At 60.5% G+C, this 14,424-nt stretch overlaps 1 protein-coding gene across 4 annotated transcripts; it reads right to left on the bottom strand.

Moving 5' to 3' along the window:
• Window positions 1–254: 254 nt before the first annotated feature.
• On the bottom strand, window positions 255–13,682 carry DPEP1 (dipeptidase 1). 4 transcript variants are annotated; one of them, XM_061387065.1, is made up of 12 exons: window positions 8,148–8,162; window positions 7,835–7,919; window positions 6,986–7,149; window positions 3,231–3,363; window positions 2,884–3,016; window positions 2,645–2,795; window positions 2,448–2,517; window positions 2,134–2,310; window positions 1,964–2,048; window positions 1,812–1,887; window positions 1,561–1,696; window positions 255–637 (listed from the first exon to the last, which is right to left on the bottom strand). In XM_061387065.1, the coding sequence occupies exons 3-12, from the start codon at window positions 7,087–7,089 to the stop codon at window positions 566–568; spliced, it is 1,137 nt and encodes a 378-aa protein (XP_061243049.1). In that variant the 5' UTR covers window positions 7,090–7,149; window positions 7,835–7,919; window positions 8,148–8,162; the 3' UTR covers window positions 255–565. The 4 variants fall into 4 exon arrangements, with proteins under 4 accessions (XP_061243049.1, XP_061243050.1, XP_061243052.1 ...); XM_061387066.1 differs by lacking the exons at window positions 255–637; window positions 8,148–8,162 and adding exons at window positions 1,174–1,474; window positions 13,515–13,682; XM_061387068.1 differs by lacking the exons at window positions 255–637; window positions 7,835–7,919; window positions 8,148–8,162 and adding exons at window positions 1,174–1,474; window positions 13,515–13,682.
• Between the last annotated feature and the right edge of the window lie 742 nt (window positions 13,683–14,424).

Raw genomic sequence — 14,424 nt, 5'->3', positions numbered from 1 at the left:
ATCTCTGGCTGGGAACCCAAGCCTCTCTTCAAGCTGTTCTTCAGGCCAAGGCCATTTGAGGTCAGTTGCAGAATGGCTGATATGGGCTCTGCCCAGGGAGACGGCCCTTCAGGGGCTCCAGAACGGACTCCACACTGCTGGCTCAGGCATGGCACCTGCCTCCATGGAGCCCATTACCAGGAGCCCCGGGAAAGGCTGTGGCCTGCAGCTCCAAGGGTGAATGAGGCGCAAGCAGAAAGATTTCTAGAACCAGATTCTGGGGACAGCACTTGATCTGTTGCCTCTGGGTGTGGTTCCATTGTGATGAAGGTGATTTCAGATGGATTTAAAGCATTTCTTGTGAGAAAATCCCTTCCCATTAGCAAACTTAGGCCTGCCCACCTGCAGCCCACCAAGGTCCCCTCCTGCCTCCTCCAGCCCAGCTAGGTAAATCAGTGGCAGCAGCTGGGGCAGTTGGAATAACTGGCCAACTCAGGACAAAAACCTTTGATTTGAGTCCTTCCTCCTTTAACATTAAACTGATCCCAAGTGTCAGCAAATACCTACAGCGTCCCAGCTTGTGACTTTAGACCTCCCTGAGAGGGTGCCAGCTGGCTGGCAGGCACGAGTTGGTAGCAGTGTTCTCGGGGGCTCTGGCCTGGAAAAGCACCAGCAGGGACATGTTGGTGGTCTTGTCTGGAGTCTGTCACCCGCTAAGTTATTCATCTCAAGACACATCCACCGAATGACCAGGCTGGGGAGGTGCTGAGCCCAGGTGGGAAGCCCTGCCCTGTAGAATCTGTGTTTACCGTGTGTGAGGAGACTCCGCGGGGCTGCGAGCCTCCCAGCTCCAGACCTTTATACCAAGAGAGTCTGGCCCAAGGGTGGACACACGAGTGTGAATGCATTGGGAGTATATATGTGCATGCATGAGTGAGGATATGAGGGTGTGGGATGCAGGTGTGCACACATGAGCATGCATGCATGTGTGTTTGTGTGTGTGCCTATGTACAAGTGCGTGTGAGGAGGTGGCAACTGAAGCCTGGACTGTGTTTTTAAAGAGCCTCCAGCAACGTCCACACAGTTTCTCAGACCCTGAGCCCGCTGGCCATGACCTTCAGGACTTGGGCCCTCATGTGTCCAGGTGTCCAGCCAGAGGCCCCTCCAGGGCTACGGTTGCCAATGACATAAGAGTTGAAGGCTCGGTGCCTTTATTGAGGGTCCAGCTGTGCCTGCATATTGTGCTGCCCAAGGAGTCCTGCAGCCTTCCCAGGACCGGGCAGACTTGAGTGCACAGGGAATCATGGCCATTCCAGCCCCCAAAGTGTCAGAGAAGACACAGGCTGAGGAGGAGGGTCACAAGGGAGGCCAGCAGGGTCCCTGGCTGGAGGTGGAGGCTGGGGGCCCCTGAGTAGCCATAGTTGGTCCTGCAGGAAGCCTCCAGCTGGCCCAGTGGGATGGGCTCCTCTCCAGGAGCCTGCTTGTGATCGCTAGCCTGGGGACAGACACAGGTCAGCTGCCTAACTGAGGGCAGGAGAAGCTCGGGGGTTGGGGGACGGGAGCATGGCAGTCCCTCCTCACCTGCTCCACTGCTTTGAAGACCCTTAGTAGGTTTTCAGCCAGGGCACCCCTGACCTCCTCCTCCGTCCACTGTCTCCTGAGCAGCTCAGCGACTAGGTCTGGATACTTGGACACGTCCTCCAGCCCAGAGGGGAGCCTGAGATGTGGACAGAGAGCCAGAATCTGCAGCCTGGGACTTGGAGCCCGGGGGCCCCATCCCAAGCCCTGGAGCCCTCCGCTCCCCACAACATATGGGCAGGGTCTCGCCTTACCTGGACACACCATCATAGTCCCCACCAAAGCCCACTGCTCCAGCTCCCGCAACCTTCTTGATGTAGTCCAGGTGGTCTGCACGGAGGCAGCACATGAGGCCCCGCAAGAGGGACACCCCCACCCCTGCCCGCCGCCACTCAAGCCCACCCACCTGCCACTTGGGACAAGTTGGCCTCCGCTTTGCAGGAAACGTAGTCATTGTAGAAGTTCACCATTACCAGGCTGCCCGTCTGCTTCTGCGAGGGAGAGAGGGTGGAGCTGGGGGCAGGGCGGCCAGGCTGCGAGGGCCACCTGGGGCAGAGGCAGCAGCCCCACCCTCACCACCAGCTGCAGCACGTGGTCGGGCACGTTGCGCCGGTGTCGGCACACGCTGTATGCCGAGGAGTGGCTGAAGATGACCGGGGCCTTGGACAGCTGCAGAGCGGCCTCCATGGTGGCCACGGACACGTGGGCCAAGTCGATGATGACGCCCAGGCGGTTCATCTCCTTCACGACGCTCTGAGGGGGGACGGGATCAGGGAACCTGTCCGGCCCAGAGGGTCATGGACGACACCCCGGGACCAGGCAGGCTGCATTGCGCCCACTTGTGTTCACATGACCTTCTGGGGCTCATCATCGACCCGGCCTCCACTCACCTGCCCGAAGGATGACAGGCCTTGGCTCTGGGCTTCGTCCTCTCCCGTGTCCACCAGCCAGTTGTCGGCCCTGGGAGAGCGGAGAGCGGGAGCCCGAGGGGAAGCGTGGTTGTCCAGACCCACCCACCTCGAGCCTCTTCGGAGGACAGCAGGTACCCCAGGGTCCCTGCCCCTAGACCCGACCCAGGGCTGCTCACCAGGGCGTGTTGCAGCTGTGGGTGAGAGTCAGGTAGCGCATGCCCAGGTGGTAGAGCGCCCGCAGGACACCCAGACTGCTGTCGATGGAGTGGCCGCCCTCCACACCAACCAGACTGGCCACTTTCCCCTCCTGGAAGGCCTGCTGGATGCCTGGGGGTGGGGGCTGCAACGTGAAGGGACAGCCCAGCGCGCTGCTCAGGACGGCCCCCGCCCCCCTGCCCAGGGCGCTGGCACCCACCTGCGCTGTCCGTGACACACAGGAAGGTCTCGGGGTAGAGCTGGCACATGCGCTGGATGACATCAATCTGCTCCAGCGTCCGCTTCACCGAATCCTTATTCTGGGTGTCGCAGGGCGTGTACGCAGACCAGAACTGGGGGCCACGGTGGGGAGGGGCTGGGAGCCCAGCGGTCCGAACCCAGGCCCTGCCCCTGCCCCTACAGGCCTGGGGGTCCCCTCGCGCCCCAGAAGCCCTCCCCACAGCCTGGGTGGCTAAGGGCCCAGGGAGGTACACAGCCACCAGTGAGGGGCGCCAAGGGAGGAGCGGGTGGGCTCCGCGTGTGGGCAGGCTCAGGGCTGAACCCTACCTGGGCCCCCACAAAGCCAGCCTTCAGCTTGGGGATGTTGGTGTGCGTGCCGTTCAGGCTGGTCAGGTTTGCCCTTGGGTCCTGAAGCTGATTGTTGAACCTCTTCAGCAGCTGCCAGGGCAGGTCATTGTGCCTGGAGGGGCCAGGAGGGGTCAGGACAGGGGTTTCAGGACGGCTTCCTCCCAGGCAGGCTGCCCCTTCTCTGGCTCCTCTTCTAGTGGCTGAGAACTAGGAGGGTCCCAGGGTGATTACTGTTACCTGAACACACCTGAGCACAGGTGAGCTTCTCAGCCGGCCCCACCCCCAGGCCAGGTCAGCGAGCTGAGCACTAAGGGGACAGGACTTCTCTCCCCGAGCCTTCCACTGGGGAAAAAGGAGGGCGCACACTGACTTGGCTTCAAAATCGTGGGGGGCGTGGAGGGGGGGCCGGACGGTTAAAACAATCTCCATGGATAAGACTGGTTGCCATGGGGTTACTGGGTGTAGGGCCTCGGTGAGATTTCACAGATTAAAGACTAAATTCTAGGACTCCCGGCGATCCAGTGGTTACGACTCCGAGCTTCCAATGCAGGGGCGCAGGTTCCATCCCTCAGCGGGGAACTAAGACCCCGCCTTCGGGCGTGGCCAAAAAAAGGAGTTGAAATCTCCCCTTGCAGGGGCAGGGGGAAGTGAGGGGCGTGGCCTTCCCTGGGGGAGGGTGGCAACGGAGCAGCTCGCCAACGCGGAATTTGGGGCTCCCTCCGCACCTCCGCTCGCCCCGCAGACCCTCTCTGCCTCTGTCCCTGGGCACAGTCTCGCACCATTTCCAAGAAGATCCTCTATGCTTCCAAAAGACAGGCCCTCTAAAGTCTTCCCAGGAGCCAGGAGGCGGAGAGTGCATTGGAGGTGGGGGTGGGGCAGAGAGGGAGGTGGGAAGGGCGGAGAGGACCCGACCGGACCCCGAGGAGATGGCGCAGGGGGCGCTGGGGGCTATCAGCCGCTGGGGAGTGGGCACCGGTGGGGCTGGGGCACCTTCTCCCTGGCCCCAGGAACTGACAGGGGGATCAGGAGCAGCCCCAGAAGAGAGGCCGCTGGGACCCACGATCTCCAGATGCTGGAAGTGGCCTCGGACCTTGGGACCTGATGAGAGAAACAGAGTCCCAGGCCCAGCCCGGACCCTCCGTCTGGCTTTCATCAGCTTGTGTGCACACACGCATGGGACATTGAGGGAGCCGTGCAGGGAGCCGCCCGTCTGCATCCCTGGTCTGGTGACAACGGGAACACCTGGAGAGGGCCTTACTCCCACTGGGAGCCCTCCCATCCAGGCCTCCTCTGCAGCTCTGCAGCCAGGCCCACTGTCCCCAGGACCCTGCCCCATCCCCAGCTCCGCTCCCTCCTCATGTCTGCCTAGTGCGGATCAATCACTATACCGTTAACACTGCGGTGGGTGGCCCAGGTTGTCCAGCCCCCTGGGGTGGGTCTTCCTGCCGGTGGGAAGTGAGGGCTCCCTGGGCCCCACCCTAGGGGGCTCCAGACTGTGGAAGCTGCCCCAGGTGCCATGGGTGGGGCTCCCACCCCAGCTGTGTTTTCTGCAAATTCTGAGATTTGCCCACTGGGCATGGCCTTTGTTGAATGAGAGGTGGATGAACTCCAGTGAGGCGGGGTCATCACCTCATTGCAGGATTGGGGGGTGCTGTCCCTGGGGCAGCGCCACCAGGCAGGACTTTACTCCTTTGCTGGTCTAAGAAGTCCAGCCCCACCTTCCAACTGCCTCCACTTTGTTCCTCCTTCCTTCCCTCAGCCTCTCCTCCCTTTGTAGGTCTCTGCTCTGTGGGCAATACCACCTTTTGGAGCCTTGTGGAGCCTCTCTCCTTATCTCTGTGGCCTGGGAGCATCCTCAGACATGATAGAGGACTCTTCCATTCTACTAAAAGTAGGGAGGAGAGGGTTCCTAGTGCTGGACAGTGCTAGAAAGGACAACCAAATGCACACTTAGACCAGCTCTGGCATACAGATGTGATGGCTGGAGCTGGTGCAGCTATATTAAATCATGAGGTAACTGTGGGAATGGTGGCTGCACTATTGTGGAATGCTGTGCCAGGGCTTCTTCTGCACTTTTCTGTTGTTAAAGCTACTTCTTTGTGTCTCTTAGCTACACTGCTTTTGATTTTGTCAGCCTCGTTGTAGTTTTCTAAGACTTTGGATAATCCCAGATCACAGCGTCCTGAGTACTCCTGGCTGTCTGGGCTCTGTGAGCCATCTTACCCCTCACATGGACCTCTGGACAGCTCCATTACCTAGACTCAATCCCCTCTCCCTGTGCCCAGCTGCCCTGAGTCCTCCAGAATGAACAGCTTCCCTGGTTCATTCTGTTGGCATCATCTATCTATGCTTGCTGGCATGGGATGCCCAGTCCCTGAACCTGGACCTGTGAGACAGAAGGGCCTCCGAGTTGCGAGCCAAGGGCAGCAGCCTCTGCAGAAAGCTCTCTGTACCTGTGGGGCAGGCGAGCAGCGAGCAGGGGGACAGGAGGGCCAGGAAGCATGGGAAGGAGAGTGGTCAGGGGAGGGCTGTGGGAGGGAGGGAAGGTGGTGTGCACACTGACCCTTGATGGCCACTTCCTTCTCTAGGGCTACCCTGCAGCTCCAGGCAGGTCTTATGTGACAAGACACTCACTTTCTTTGCTTTTCATGTAGAGCTTTTGTCCAACAAAACCCAGCAGCATGTAGTGTTCTCCTAGCCTTCCCGGCACCCAAGAGCCACTGCACACCAGATACTGCTTCTCTGGGCTGCGTGCAGCCAGTGTGCCGGGCAGCACGGCAGGCAGGCGGGCAGGAGAGCAGGCGGGGCGGGAGTGTGTATGCAGGTGGTGTCCTTCCCAGGGCTCTGGAAGTCCCCGAGGAACTAGGGCCAGGATCAGGGGAGGGGGCCTGGCCAGGCTTGCCTGCAGCATCGAGGGGCCCCAGGGGCAGCTGTGAGGACTTTTTTTTCCTTGTTTGTTTTTATTGTTCCAAGCTTAGTGGGAGTCACGGCAGGGGGTATCTTGAAGGACAGGGGTGGGACTTGGGTCTCCAAGCCTCCCACTGGCTGCAGTGTGAGACCTGACCTTGAGACTGTGGGAGGAGGGGACGGTCAGAGATGCAGGCGTGACCCCAAGCAGGGGGTGGGGTGGTGGGGGAGGGTAACTGAAGGGGACCGGCAGGCCCAGGTTGGCCGCAACATGAAGGACGGACAAGGTGTCTCTAGGGTCTTGGCTGGAATGGTACCCGTGGGAGTGGGTGCCCAGGAGCTTGTCTGGGGCACTGAAGGCCAACATGCCTCGGTGAGGTCAAGCTGGGATTTGATGGGGTCACGCCAGGTGGACGGGGTTGGGGGGTCTGACAAGAGGACCTCAAGAAGAAGGGTCAAGAGGGCCAGCAGGGTCTCCCCAGTGACACCCTCCCTGCCCTTCCTGTGAGGTAGGGCCCCCAGCCCCCCTTTCCGGAGCTGGGATCCAGCCCCCAGGAGGTTCAGGTTGGGCTCAGGTGCCCCGGGAGCTGCTGAGATGCCAGGGCCTCACCACTTACCCCCTTCCTGCTCCGTTCCCACAGACCCTCCTCTGCTGAAGTCTTTGTGGCCCTGAGAGCCCACAAAGAGTTCAGCAAAGAGCAAAGGCCATGTTTCAGTTGGAGAGACCGAGTCTCGAGGAGACAGGGCAGTGCCTGTCTCAGGTCACATGAGCCTTGATCACAGCTCCCCCAGCCCAGACCCCAGACCCGTCCCGAGTGGCTGCTTACCCGTCAATGACAGGCGTGCTCTGCATGAGTCTCACCGCATTGTCCCGGAACTGGTCTGCAGTGCAGACGGCCACCAGGGGCCAGAGCCACCAGCCGATCCACATGGCACTGTCCCTGGGCACCCGCTGCCTGCCGCTGCTGTGCGTCTGTCCTGACCAGCTGTCCTGCCAGAAGACAGAGGCCTTTGGTCCAGGTGATCGCTGCCCAACCTCCCGTTTATCAGTAATCAGCGCATTCCCTGTGAGGGTGGGAAGATGGGAGTTCCTGGACCCCATGGCTGGGCGTCGCTGTCTGAGGCTGGGCGTCATTGTCCGGGCCAGCCCAGGTGCAGTAAAACCCCAGGGGCGGAGCTGCTGCCCAGAGGACAGGAGAAGAGGCGGGGAGGGCCGGTTACCTCCACGCCCGCCCCTAGGACTCAGTGCCTGAGGTCTGCAAACAAGATTCAATTTTGCGTCCTTGAATGCACCTCTCGGTTTGCCTGTCAAGTAGTTTATGTTACTTTCCACAGACAGTGGAGCACAGCACCACAGGGGTGCTCCCTCCACACCCCACCCTGGTCCTGCGGACAGCACTGTGACCCACGCTCAGCTGCAGGTTGGACACGGGGGCTTGGGGTCAGAAGCCTGGAGTGTTTGTACTTCCTTAGAACTAGAGGCTCACACAGGTCTCTCAGATGGATCTGTTTGAGGACCATCTCAGGTCTCTTAGGTGGGGCAGTTTGAGGATGCTCCCAGGAGCTGCTGGAATGGGTGAATCAGTGATCCTTGTCCCAGGGCTGGGCCAGCATCCTGGTTCTGGTGGGCAACTCTGGCTCCTCGGGGTTGCTGGGTTCCACAGGGCTGGTCTTACCGGGTCATTCACATTCAGTTCCGGGACTTCAGCTGCAGATGACTCTTGCAAGTTGATGACAGAGAACACATTTCCAGGAGTTAAGCTGTGGGCATGACCATACGTCCTTGGGTGACCCAAGAAACACAAGACTCAAGGACACTCAACTACACCCATGGGAGGGCCGGGTACACCCTTGTTCAAACATGAGAGGATTTCCAGGATGATAGCCCCGGAAGATGACAGCCAAGGGGTGTCGTCTATACCCAAGTCTATACCCAGGAGGGCTCGTGCTGTGCGGGGTCCATTCCGCCTCCTCCCTCCAGTAACTCACAGCCTGTGTCCCTTGGTGGGGCTCGGGGTCAGGCTGCTTGGGCACGTGGTCAGACTTCTCAGCCGTGGCATCTGTCTGCGAACAGAAGTCATCTTGGGCCCCCCTGCTGGGAGTGCCAACCTGTGGACCCGTGGGTCAGGCCCCGCACTCACACCTGAATGTGTCTGCTCAAGTCGATTGTTCATCCTGGGGTCTCTGATTGCCTGACAGTCTTCCACTCTCTGGGCCTCCTCCCAGTGCCCAGCTTCGGGTCCACGGTTCCCTTTGAATTTCTGCGTTGGACCCTCCGCCTCTAGGGTTACATCCTGTTTCGCTAGAGCTGTTTCCCAAACCACCCCTGGAAGTGGTGCTGGGAAAACTTCCAAGCCCTGGAATGTTTGCACTTGACATTATTATGCCCTCATAACTGAGCAACAGGTTTGCTGGCCTTGCACTTCTGGATCGTAACCTGTTTCCTCTTGAAAGTGAAGGGCTATCCACAATGCACTATTGCTGAGGATTCATTTCTTTGTAGGCAGCTTGTTGCCTTCTTGCACAGTCTCCTTGAGCTACCTCTTCCTCCTTGGCTCTGCACTTTCTCAGGGACGTGCCTCACTGGAGACTGTTTTCATCTGACCAGCTCCTCATGCGGGGTCGCTGGCTCTGCCGCTGGTCCCAGAACACGCCCTGGATTCCTCCTCTGTCTGCTCCCAGGCAGCGTGTTCAGTCGGATGCTGGACCTCTGGCACTGCTCCTATTTGACTCTTGTGTTTTTCTCTCCTGTTTTAGGTTTTCTTGTGCTTTTATTCTGTGCATTTCTATTCTGTGAATTTATGAATGGAATATTCTTTGAATTTATTCTATAAGTTTCCTTGTTTCTGAATTTAAACACTTTCACCCAGCTGTCTTTCAGAAATTACATACTTAACCTCCCAAAGTGCCGTCTTGTGTTTCTGTTGGTGGTGGGTTTCTGTTTCCCTTTGCTCCTTGTTCTTATATGGAAGCAATATTATCTCGTGTCAGTTGGTAGTTCTGTTTTCTTTTCTCCTGTTTACTGGATGATAATGTTTCCTCTGGACCCCTTTCCTCCATTGTGTATTCAACCTTTCATCGCATATGCAGACTGTCCTCAACCAGCTGGAGGTCTTTGTCACTTCATGCAGTAGGCAAACTGCTGGATACCAGAGCCTCCCGAAGCAAGAGGGGGCCCTTCATGTCAGAATCTAACATGAGCACATCACAGCAACCCTGATTCTCAAAACAAACATATTTTTAGGGACACTCCACCGTGTCTTTTTCCCTGGAGTCAGCCTGGCCATGGACCAACCAGGACTGTCCATCTGTGTCCGTGGGCACCGGGGGTCAGCCTGTCCACCATCCAGCCATCCATAAGTCTGATTTTACCCGTGTCTCTCACGCCTACCCGCTCCTGTGACATCTAAGTTGAGCTCCCCTCTGGTTTCTGATGGGCCCCTGCCATCTGCACCCCTGCCCCCCCCTTCTGTAAATGCTCCTGAAGAGGCCGTCTCCATCTAAGTTATTCCCCCAAACTGGCTGAATCTGCCAGTCAAGGACCCTTTCTCTCTGGGACACTGCAGGTTCTGCCTGAGTCATTTCCTGCCACCTGGAGGGACATGGCAAGGAAATGCCCGTCTCAGGCCCACCTCTGACCTAAGGGCTGCAGTGGGTGTAGCTGTGGAGGATTTTCACGGCATCTCTGTTTCCTCCTGTGCTGGCACCCCGTGACATAAGCCTCAGGGACAGAGTGGGCTCGACGGCCTGGCCCAGGTCCTTTGATTTTAGAGACTCTCTCAGGAGGTGGGACTAGGCTTTGTTGAGAGCACAAGCTTGGAACAGGCCGCCCGGGGTTCACGCTCCTGTGTGGCCGACTGCGTGTTCCAGAACTGGCAGCACTTGCCTGTCCATCCTCCTTGCCAAGAGGAGAAGCAACCGGCTCGACCCGCAGAGAAAGCGGCCGGCGTGACTTCCGTGCTGCCATCTGGCTCCTGTCCTGGACACACCATGGGGGATGCAGCCACCAGCCCAGCTCCTCCCAGCTGACGGCTGGCCATGGCCCCCTGCCAGCTCCTGGCTGAGGCCAGACTCTGGGCCAGAGACCAGTTGGCCCTGCTGGGTCTGGAAACGTGAGCAATGCCGGAGACCCCCGAGTGCCAGCTGGAGCTTTGGAGGATCGCTTGTTCAACAGCAGAGAGCTGACACGCTGGCCCTTCTCTCGCGGCTGGTGACGGTGTTGGTGACTGTGCCCTGGTCTGTAAAATGGGTGAGTAACCCGAACCACCTTGGGCTGCTGGGGGTGGCGGCGCCCCACAGTCTCCTTGGCAACAAGAAGCCCCCGGTCCATGGCGGGCTGAGGACATGCGCTTTCCCCCAGGGTCCCTGGGAGAATGGCCAAGCCTCGCTGCTTGCTCAGCTCTCAGGGGAGCCGCCTAATTGTCTGCCTTAAAATGTTTTCACGTTTTATTTAAATGAAGAGAATAATGTTATTAATTGGAAACATCAGCATCACTTGCCGTAATCAGGAGAAACACGGTGACAATAAACACGCAAAAACTAAGCAGTGCTGTTATATTTTGGTGGGAGCCAGAGAGGCATCCAGGAGCAGCCAGAGCCTGCCCGGCTCTTCATCAACCCGCCCAGAGCAGCCCAGGTGTTCAGCGGGGCTCCTGGGACGGTCCCCCAAGATTCCCCCATCTGCACCTGTGCCTGCAGGGGCGCAGCCCCGACACAGCTCAGAGCACCTGGAGGACCTGAGTGCACAGCCCCTGCCCTTCAGGAACACACACCCTGTGTGTGCGAACAGACACGAGCAAAAACACAGTTACACAGGCGCCCTGGCACAACCACCTGTGTCAAGATGCATGTGCCCCAACAGGCACCAACATAGCAAGTGTGCCAACACCTCCTGTGACCCACACACCAGCACACGTATGCACCAGGACATCACAGATGAGACCTGCATGTGCAGACACAGCACAGGCTTATAAGCACACCCATGTGGACTTGCCCATGTGATCAGACACACACAGACACCAAGATGCAGACGCACACACAGACACATATTTAGCACACCAATATAAACTCACAGTAATATGTAGGTGCATGGTTGTGACCACAGGTTCACACACACTCTTACCCCAGGCCTGTCCTGTCACGCACACAGCACACGGGCTTAGCCTTGCAGGCACCCTCGTCTCTGTGTCACTGTGCCCACCCGGCCCCCATGTCCATCTCGGGGCCTGCAGCCGGGCCCTCAGCCCCATGACCACCCACAGAGCCTGGAACGCGGCAACCCCCAGTGGGCCTGGAGGCAATGGGGTGTGCTGGCGTGCCCTGGGGAGCCCTGGGTACAGGCCCTTCAGACCATGTGACCTCTGTGTCCAGGCATCTTGAGGCCTCTCGGCTGTCCAGGCCCAGTCATGAGGCCACCACCCAGGTCTCTGCCCCCAACCCTCACGGATGGCCCCTGTCCACCCAGCCCCAGGGTGCGTCCAGGCTGCTGGCTTCTCCACAATCCTCCTGGTCCCCCACTGTCCCCTCTGTCCCCCTCTGCCCCCTCTGTCCCCCTCTGCCCCCTCTGTCCCCACTGCCCCCCTCTGTCCCCCTCTGCCCCCTCTGTCCCCACTGTCCCCCTCTGTCCCCTCTGTCCTCTCTGTCCCCACTGTCCCCGTCTGTCCCCTTCTGTCCCCCTCTGTCCCCCCTCTGTCACCCTCTGCCCACTCTGTCCCCACTGCCCCCTCTGCCCCCTCTGTCCCCCCTCTGTCCCCCACTGTCCCCCACTGTACCCTCTGTCCCCCAATTTCCCTTCTGTCCCCACTGTCCCCCTCTGCCCCCCTGTCCCCACTGTCCCCCCCTCTGTCCCCTCTGTCCCCCTCTGTCCCCCCTGTGCCCCCTCTGTCCCCACTGTCCCCCCCTCTGTCCCCACTGTCCCCCTCTGTCCCCTCTGTCCCCCTCTGCCCCCTCTGTCCCCACTGTCTCCCTCTGTCCCCCCTGTGCCCCCTCTGTCCCCACTGTCCCCCTCTGCCCCCTCTGTCCCCACTGTCCCCCTCTGTCCCCCCTGTGCCCCCTCTGTCCCCACTGTCCTCCCCCTCTGTCCCCACTGTCCCCCTCTGCCCCCCTGTCCCCCTCTGTCCCCCCTGTCCCCTTCTGTCCCCTCTGTCCCCCTCTGTCCCCACTGTTCCCCTCTGCCCCTTCTGTGCCCCTCTGTCCCCCTCTGTCCCCCCTGTGCCCCCCACTGTCCCCCTCTGTTCCCACTGTCCCCTCTGTCCCCCTCTGCCCCCCTGTCCCCCTCTGTCCCCTCTGTCCCCCTCTGTCCCCACTGTTCCCCTCTGCCCCTTCTGTGCCCCTCTGTCCCCCTCTGTCCCCCCTGTGCCCCCCCACTGTCCCCCTCTGTTCCCACTGTCCCCACTGTCCCCCTCTGCCCCCTCTGTCCCCCTCTGCCCCCTACTGTCCTTCTCTGCCCCCTACTGTCCCCCACTGTCCCCTCTGTCCCCACTTTCCCCTCTGTCCCCTTCTGTCCCCTCTGTCCCCCCTGTGCCCCCCACTATCCCCCTCTGTTCCCACTGTCCCCACTGTCCCCTTCTGTCCCCTTCTGTCCCCTCTGTCCCCCTCTGTCCCCCCTGTGCCCCCCATTGTCCCCCTCTGTTCCCACTGTCCCCACTGTCCCCCTCTGTCCCCCCTGTGCCCCCCCACTGTCCCCCTCTGTTCCCACTGTCCCCCTCTGTCCCCTCTGTCCCCCTCTGTCCCCCCTGAGCCCCCCACTATCCCCCTCTGTCCCCTTATGTCCCCCCTGTCCCCTTCTGTCCCCCCTGTGCCCCCCTCTGTCCCCACTGTCCCCTCTGTCCCCCACTTTCCCCTCTGTCCCCACTGTCCTCCTCTGTCCCCCTCTGTCCCCTCTGTCCCCTCTGTCCCCACTGTCCCCCTCTGTCCCCTTCTGCCCTCCTCTGTCCCCTCTGTCCCCCTCTGTCCCCCCTGTGCCCCCTCTGTCCCCTTCTGTCCCCTCTGTCCCCCCTGTGCCCCCTCTGTCCCCTTCTGTCCCCTCTGTCCCCCTCTGCCCCCTCTGTCCCCCTCTGTCCCCCTCTGCCCCCTCTGTCCCCCTCTGTCCCCTCTGTCCCCTCTGCCCCCTCTGTCCCCCTCTGTCCCCCTCTGCCCCCTCTGTCCCCCTCTGTCCCCACTGCTCCCCACTGTCCAGGGTCAACTGTACAGCCCCACTGGCTGCCCCCACCACTCTGAGCTCCGTGGTCCACTGGACACAGCAGCGGTCCCTCCCTCAGGGGCTCCAGAGACACTCCCAAGAGGCCCTGGCCCTCCATTCACCCCTAGAACCACAGCCCAGCAGGCCCTTTCCTCACCTGCCCGCGATGCACTCACCCGTCGGGCACCTGAACTGGTCCCCTCAGCTCAGACTCAGAGGCCTCACCAGGCATACAGTAGGTATCCACTAATGGCTGTCCTGCCGGGTGCTGCGTAAACCAGACAGCCCTCCCGCGATGGGAGGAGACAGGCTTCCTGCAGCTCAGCGAGTGCTGGTGCCCAGGCTCCCCAGGAACGGGAGGGCGGGCTCCCCTCAGGTCACGAGACCTGGGGGGTTGTTTCTGTTTTTCTCAAGTTGCACCCGCCCCTGAGTTCCACAGGCCGCCTCGGAGGGGTGAACACTGCACACGTGTCAGCTGGTCTGAGTTTCTGCAGACACAAGAGGCAGGCGTGCCCGGCACATACAGCCCACCCAGACTCAGCGCCCTCTGACCCTCAAGCTGGGCCTCAGGCCCAGGGCAGGCCAGACAGGGCCGGGCTGGATGACAGGGAGTCGGGGTCCCCAGACAGGCGAGGGCGTTCCCTCGGACAGGCTGGTGGCATCTAGTGGGGGGCTGAGTTAGGAGGCGGGCGTCACAAGGATAGCTGGGCTGGGCCACGCTCCCCCTTCCCCCCTCCAGGCCCACAGCATCATCTGGTAGCAGCAACCTGGCACCTGAGGGGATGCCACCCCGCCCTCACTGCTGGGGTCAAGGGTGATAGCTGTGTCCAGGGCTAGAAGGCATCTTCGCTGCAGCCTGGCCCAGAGGCTGGGGCCCACGTTCTATATGTGTAGTACGCTCGACTCCAGGAGGATCTGAAGCAGGCAGGGATCGGAATGTCCTCTGGCAGAGACTCAGACCAGGAGAAGGTCTGTGTGGAGCCCCGGCCCAGCTGGGGGCTGGCTGCGCTAATTGGTTTCAGGATTCTGAGGTTAGGATGGGGGGGACACACCCTGGCAGGCACTGGCAAACAGCTGGCAGACAGC

Source organism: Bos javanicus, chromosome 18, assembly GCF_032452875.1.
Source record: "Bos javanicus breed banteng chromosome 18, ARS-OSU_banteng_1.0, whole genome shotgun sequence".
Lineage (NCBI taxonomy): Eukaryota > Metazoa > Chordata > Mammalia > Artiodactyla > Bovidae > Bos > Bos javanicus.
Note: the sequence above shows the minus strand (reverse complement) of the source record. Positions and strands in the feature narration are given on the sequence as shown.